The sequence below is a fragment of the Mesoplodon densirostris genome, chromosome X (genome assembly GCF_025265405.1).
Source record: "Mesoplodon densirostris isolate mMesDen1 chromosome X, mMesDen1 primary haplotype, whole genome shotgun sequence".
In the NCBI taxonomy this organism is placed as follows: domain Eukaryota; kingdom Metazoa; phylum Chordata; class Mammalia; order Artiodactyla; family Ziphiidae; genus Mesoplodon; species Mesoplodon densirostris.
Window position 1 is genome coordinate 79,676,740 of NC_082681.1, and position 7,376 is coordinate 79,684,115.

Genomic DNA, 7,376 nt, shown 5'->3' on the forward strand with positions numbered 1-7,376 from the left:
CAGAGACCTAACAGCCTCTCCCCCAGTCTAAGCTCATTTCCCTAGGCGGGCCTCCTTCCCACTAAGGTACCTTTCCTCAACCGGTATACCCCTTCCTCAACCAAACCCCTCCCCTAGCTTATTCCCCCTCCTCAGCCAGACCTTTGCCCCATCCCTAGCCTGTGCCCCCAGCTAGGTCCCTTTCCTCCACCATGTGCCCTCCCTCAGCCAGGACACACGCCTTCCTTCCCAGGCAGGATCCCTGCCCTAGCAGGCCCTCCCCACCTGCTAATCCCCCTCTTCCAGGCAGGTCCATCAACCCACCGATTATCCCATGCCCAGCCTATGTTGGTCTCAGCATTCGAACCTCTCCCGCCACCAGCTTCCTTTCCTTGCCTGTGCCTCCTTCCCAGGCCCCATTCCCCTGCCAGAGCCCCTCCCCAGGCAGGCCACCTTTCCCTGCCAGGATATTTTCTCCCCCCAATCTCCCCCAGCCCAGCCGGCCTCCCATCCTCAGCTTGTGCCACCCTATCAAGTCTCTGCTCCTTTTACAAGACAGGCCCCTTCCCACATCCAGGCCCCTTCCCCAGCCTCACCCTCTTCCCCAGCTTAAGCCTACTTTCCCAGCCAGGTCTCTTTCCCTGGTCAGGTGCCATTCCCCAGGATTTTTCCCCTTTAACACTCAAGGATTCCTCTCTCATCCTTTGCCTCCTAACTCAACTAAGCCTCTTTCCCTTGACCAGCCGAGTCCTCCTTCCCTAAGCAGCCCCCGCTCCATTATCCCCTTCCTAGCCTGGCCTCCTTCTTCACCCTGTGCCCCAGTCCACACAGGTGTCCTTACCTCGCCGTCTCCCCTTCTTCTGCCTGTTCCCCTTTCCCCTGCCACGGCCCATTCATCCTCCTAGACTGACCCCTTCCCCAGTTTTCACCCTTTGCCCCAGCCAGGCCCCCTTCTATAGATTACGCCTCCCTTCCTGGCCTATTCTTCCTTCCCCAGCCAGCATTCTCATCCCTATAAAAGGCGCTCTTCTCACAATGCGTCCAAATACCTAGTTTTCTCAGGGACTTCCTCTTCTCAGACAGCTGGCTATCTGAAAATGTATCTGATGCACACATTTACACAGTGAGCTATCTGGCAGGATTTCTATATTTGCATTTTGAAAAGAGATTCCCCCCAACACACACCCTGCCTTCAAAAAAAAGAAAAAGAAAAAAACAGTGGCACTTCTTTCCCTCCTGCAACTAGCCCTGGACTGGCAAGTTTTTGAAAGTGCAAGTACTTTGTCATGCATAGCAATGAGAACATCCTTAACTGGAGCCATTTCATGATGTCGTCACTGAGTGAAACATCAACTCAGGATAGCTTCAACTATCTTGTTCCTCCCTATATCCTTCCCTGGGAGATATTCCACTCCAGACCACCATCAGGACTGCAGGCCCATTCCTCCTTCCAAAAGCCTCATCTGTCACTGTGTCCTCCCCCTTCACTCCTGCTCCCTAACCCTCCAGGATTCCTTTGCTGAAGTCGATCCTGGGATACAAACTCTATATGAACTCAGTCAGCTATACAAAAATAGAAAACCAGGTATTTTTTTAAACTGCTTTTATTCTTTAAACAAACTACTGCTCGCCTTTTCCCCTTCGTATGTTTTAGTTTAGAACATTTGGTGTGTACAAAGAATTTTTAAATGAATTTAAGTAATCTCACTGAAATACAGGACCTAAAGGTTAAATTTTTTTAATTGTTTACTGCAAATCATTTCACTTTTACTTTTTTTTGGCAAATTCAAGATATCAACAAGTCTCAAATATCAACAAAAGTATATTGCTCATTTTTTGTGCTTCATAGCAGTTGCAGATATAACAAAATGAATCAACTACTTTAATACTTTTTAAAATCTCTCTTTAAATACTTTTTATCTCTAAGAATTAAGGAAAACGACTAAGTTCAGATCTTTCACACTCATACCAGTTGTAGATAGAACAAAGTGGACCAAGTGCTTGAACAACGTTATACCCTTTTATGTCTGAGAATAAAGGAAACTTACTAGTTGATGTCACCCCTCACAGTAAGTTAAACTACCTATCAGTTTGTCTCTTCTTACTTCACATCAATTGCAGATATAATGAAATGAATCAACTACTTGAATAAAGTCATGTCCTTTCTTATATTCAATAAAGGAAATTAAATTGAGATCTTTCACATCTTAGAGCAAGCCTTATCTAGCCTATCAGTTTAGGTAAATCTACTTTCTACATTTAACGCTTACATTTAACTTCTAAAGTTAACAAACATTATTTAGAATTCAGAAAACGTCTAAACAACTGTAATTAATTTGCAACCACACAAGGTTTTATGAAAAAACAAAACAAAATACTAGGGCTTCCCTGGTGGCTCAGTGGTTAAGAATCCTGGGGACACGGGTTCCAGCCCTGGTCGGGGAAGACCCAACCCCACATGCCGCGGAGCAAGAAAGGTGGGAACTTGGCATAGTCACTCCGCTAGGGTAGGACGGTGCAGATGTCTTCCTGGTCACCGGCCTCCGGTTCCCCTAACCCCGTGAAAGAAGCAACCCAGGGACGATCGAGGAGGATAGAAGAGCGAGGGAGGAAGAAGGGGGGGCGGGGGTGGAGAGAGGGGGTGAACTCTGAGTAAAATGAATCAACAAAACCCTGAGAAAACCGAAGGAAAAAAGCGGAGCCTGCTGAGGAGACGCGGCGGCGGCAGCTTCGGCTCCAACGGCAGCCGCCACGGCGATGGCGGCAGCGGGCCTACAAGAGACGGCAGGCCGGGCACCTGACGGAGCCGGCGTCGAGCGGCTTCACCGAGTTGTAGTGCTCCCCGCACATGGAGTAGCTCCTGTAGACCAGGGTGAGCGGCTTCTTGGTGTACTCCTCTCCGTAGACGACGGCGGGCGAGTTGGCCTGGATCACCTCGATGGGGGTCTGCAGGACGTGCGACAGGGCCCTCAGCTCGAGCTGGCCTCCACACGACGCGCTGAACACGATGTCGTCGCAGTAGCTCAAGAAGTCGTCGCGGCTGCAGGCGTCGCCGGTTTCGGGGTCGCTGTAGAAGGGCAGGAAGTCCTCGACATGCTTCCGCATGTACTCGGCGGTGCGCCTCCGCAGGCTCTCCACGGTCACGGAGAACACCAGCTGGTCTTGGATGGCGCGGTACATGCAGTGGCCGTCGGCCGGGATATCCTTCATCTCCAGATTCCTGGCCCACAGGATGGCGTCGAGCTTCATTTCCTCGTCATGGCGGAAGCTGGCCAGATGCTCCATCTCAGCCTTGGCCATCCTCTCCTGCCTTTCTCTCTCGAGGGCCACCTTTCTTTCGCGCCTTCTCTGTGCCCTCGAGAGGTGAGGAGGCTTGTCCTCGAGATCCAGCTTGCCCAGATCTTCAGTGACTGAATCGAGGTTGCTCTTATCAGGGAAACTCTCCTGGAACTTCTGCAGCTCCTGCTGGTGCTTCTGCTCCATCTCGGCCTCGAGGCGGGCCACATCGAGGAGCAACTGCTTTCTTCTCTTCTTGTCGCTCTTGGGGACCGAGCTCTTCATGCCCTGAATGTGGGCCTGCAGCTCTGCCTTCTCGCGCTTGTGGCGTCGTAACATCCGCTGATGCTCACTCTGTGAATCTTCCATGATGTTTAAGGGCAGGCGAGAATCGAAGTTTGGTGGCTGAAGTACCGCTACAGTTCGCGTCAACAGTCGAACCACCCAACTGGCTAGGGCTCCTCAGCCTCCCGTGGCGGCTGTACTCTCTTCCCCTCACCCGCGGTTGCCCTCACTCTATTAACGGCCCTCTCTGCCATTGGCCACTGTCTCTCCACGGCTACGCCTCCTAAACACTCCTGGCACTAGGATTGGCTGTTGGGAGACACTACGTATGCCCCCATTAGACCCCGTAGCAAGGGGTGCTTCCGGTTTTAGCGGGGTTCCTGTCCCGGATGTAAAATCCCGCCTTGGTGCATTATGTGCAGCAACTGAGCTTGTGGAGATTTTCGTGGGCTCTGAACTGCGTACTTCACTTCCTAGCCTGAACACAGTGCAGACACTGGTCGTGCTTGAGAATCACATGACAAATACTGCTACACCAGATGAATGTGCTCTGACACCGGACTTCCCATTGCTCCCAGTGTTCAGGAGGCAATGTGGCTCTCTCCAGTTCTTTAGTTGCCTTGACTGATGAACCCTTAATTTTGTGTATCAGAACAAGATATTTCCTTATGTTCCTGGGAGCACAGAATCCTTTCAGTTTAGGCCTCAAATCCACCCTGTCCCATCTCAGTGTGAGAAAGCAACAACCTTAAAGTTCACTACAGCTGAGCAGACTTCGTCTTGTGCCAACAGAATGCACCTACCCTAAACTCCCCTTCTCCTGGGTTCCCAGCTTCCAAAATGGGCTCCCATGAAGCATGACAGTTGGCCTTCATCAAGCCACTTCCTTCTGATTATTCTGAATCTCTAAAAGTTCTAAAAAATAAAAGAAAGTAAAATAAAATCCCTAAGCTCTTTCAAACATGCTCTCATCCTGCCCCACTCTGCTCATCTGTATCGTGAATTCCCAAACAGGAAGGCTCTTGAGACAACCTCCTCCCTGTTACAAATGAGGAAAGTGGACATTTGTCCAAGTTTTTACATATATCAAAACTTCAGTCGTTTTTATTGCTAACTAGGATTCCATGATATGGATGTACTGTAGTTCACTTAACCATTCACCTGTTGAAGGACATCTGGGCTGTTTCCAGTTTGGGGTTGTTACAACCCCTGCTATAAACATCCATATACAGGTGTTTTGTGTGAGCACAAGGCTTCATTTCTCTGGGAAAAAAATGCCCAGGAGTGCAATTTCTGGGTCATATTATAAGTGTATGTTTAGTTTGTGAAGAAGCTATTTTCCACAGTGGTTGTACCATTGTGCGTTCTCACCAGCAGTGTATGCGGAATCAGGTGTCTCTGCATCCTCACCAGCATTTGGTGTTGTCATCATTTTTTATTTTTAGTCATTCTGATAGATGTGTAGTGGTCTCATTTTACAAATTACTTTGCAGCTTCGTTTTTCTAATGAGTACTTAAAATATGAAGCTACTTTTAGGAAAACACTGAATTAAAAATTTTTTTTAACTTGCATTATTCATTATAATGATTTTCTGTGTTTCAAGAAAGATTTTAACTTTTAATCAGGCTAGCTATTGTGTATGGAGGTAGCGCTACCATACTGAAATTTTTAAAATTTAACATTTAGAGCAAGCCTGTTAGGGAAATTTTTATTCACTGGAGAAAAGTCATGGCTAATTGTTTTTTCATTAAAAAAAGAAAAGCATTTGCAATTTTAAATGATGTTTTTCTTAATTTAAAAAGGTCTTTTGTTTGCAGAAAAGAATACTACAAAATGATTTTAATGAGTCTCACAGTATCTAGGAATCTTTACACTGATTGATTTTTATTGAAATACAATATAAAATAAAACTGTAATATATGCTCACTGTCAATAATCTGGAGAAATTAAATTCCATAATTCTCCTGGGAGAAAACCCCAGTTAACCCTTTTTTTTTTTTTTTTTTTTTTTGCGGTACACGGGCCTCTCACCGTTGTGGCCTGTCCCGTTGCGGAGCACAGGCTCCGGACGCGCAGGCTCAGCGGCCATGGCTCACGGGCCCAGCCGCTCCGCGGCATGTGGGATCTTCCCGGACCGGGGCACGAACCCGTGGCCCCTGCATCGGCAGGCGGACTCTCAACCACTGCGCCACCAGGGAAGCCCTCTGTTAACATTTTGTGTTTATTCTTGCCATGCCTATTCTACTCAAATAGAACTGTTAAACAAAGAAACAACAGACCCAAAATGAAGTCACGTGTGCTATGCCCCACATCAGTAAACCAAGACTTAATACGTAACCAAATTGCAGTTTTAGCCCATCCCATGAAAGTGACTTTAACCAGTCAGTCTGGAATTTCCTGGCCAGCACTAGTGAGGTAGTCTGCCACATAGACCCCTGCCTTCCCCAAAAGGAAGGTGACCTCTGTCTGAAATAACCCCTTATTTTGTTGATGACTTCTCTGTCCCACCCCTTCTCTGCCTTTCAAAACCTTCCGTTTTGTACAGTTCCTTGGAGCTGCTCTCTGCTTGCTAGATGGGATGCTGTCCGATTTGTGAATTGCTGAATAAAGCCAATTGATCTTCAAATTCACTCAGGTGAATCTTGTTCTTTAACAGAACTCTAAGCGGTGCTCCCTGCCATCCTGTCTGCCTATCGCCCTCCCCACCTTGGCCTCTGGGGACCTCCCTTCTCTCTTCAAAGATCAGTGAGGGAAATACATCAAGGCTAAAAATTTGACCTGGCTCAAAGTAAAAAGTCAAAACAACAAACAACGAAGCAAAACAGAAAGTTCTTAAATTTCAAAGTTTCTGCGGCAATTTCTTTGTGTCACCAAGGTTTAGTGGTTCTGCTTTTAGACAAGGCATTGTAGTGGGCCTCAGGTCTCTGCATCAGTAGAAGCAGAAGAAAGAAACAGAAACTGCTTTGCAAATGATGCAAAACTCAAAATCCATTGTGGGTCCGATTTCAGGAAAAAATTATACTGCTTTTAATGGAATTAATGATCCCCTCATCTTAGCAATGAAGGAAGGAAGGGCCAGAGAGGGGGAGTGTTGGGCTGATGGTCACACTGCAGAATTCCACGGCTGACTCGTCTGTGTCACGTTTCCCACCGCACTGTGCTGCTGCCACACGCAGCCTTGACATGACTCTTGGCTGTAAGTCAGGCAGAACAGTCCCAACATAGCTTCTGGGGCCATCGGGAGGAATCCCTCATGAAACGGTTGTAAATTCATCTATGAGATTCAAAGAGACCTTGTACGTGCCCTCCGACAATGCCCACGTGTGAGCGAGAGACTCTTCATGAGCTCTGCAAGCCTGAAATCGCCTTGTAAAGGTGGAGGGCAGGCCTGGAGAGGAGAAATTCCTGCGGTGGAACACACGTGCATCTGCCCCTAGGGCCTGCCTCCTCCTTGGCCAAAGCAAAGAGCCTGTTCAAGCAAACTCAAGTGGGTTTAAAGAAACACACTTATTTTTCCCTGAAAAAGTAATGTGTTCGGGCTTCCCTGGTGGTGCACTGGTTAAGAATCCACCTGCCAATGCAGTGCACACAGGTTCAAGCCCTGGTCCAGGAAGATCCCACATGCCTCGGAGCAACTAAGCCCGTGTGCCACAACTACTGAAGCTCGCGCGCCTAGAGCCCGTGCTCCACAACAAGAGAAGCCACCGCAATGAGAAGCCCGCACACTGCAACAAAGAGTAGCCCCCGCTCAGGGCAATTAGAGAAAGCCTCGTGCAGCAACAAAGACCCTACAAAGCCAAAAACAAAAAAAAGAAAGTAAAAATCTCATAATCTC

General features: G+C 47.9%; 1 protein-coding gene across 1 annotated transcript; it reads right to left on the reverse strand.

Annotated features, from left to right (window-relative positions):
- Positions 1-2,751: 2,751 nt before the first annotated feature.
- Positions 2,752-3,624, reverse strand: LOC132481668 (OTU domain-containing protein 6A-like). Its single transcript, XM_060086505.1, has one exon. It carries the CDS (start codon positions 3,622-3,624, stop codon positions 2,752-2,754), a length of 873 nt encoding a protein of 290 aa, XP_059942488.1.
- Between the last annotated feature and the right edge of the window lie 3,752 nt (positions 3,625-7,376).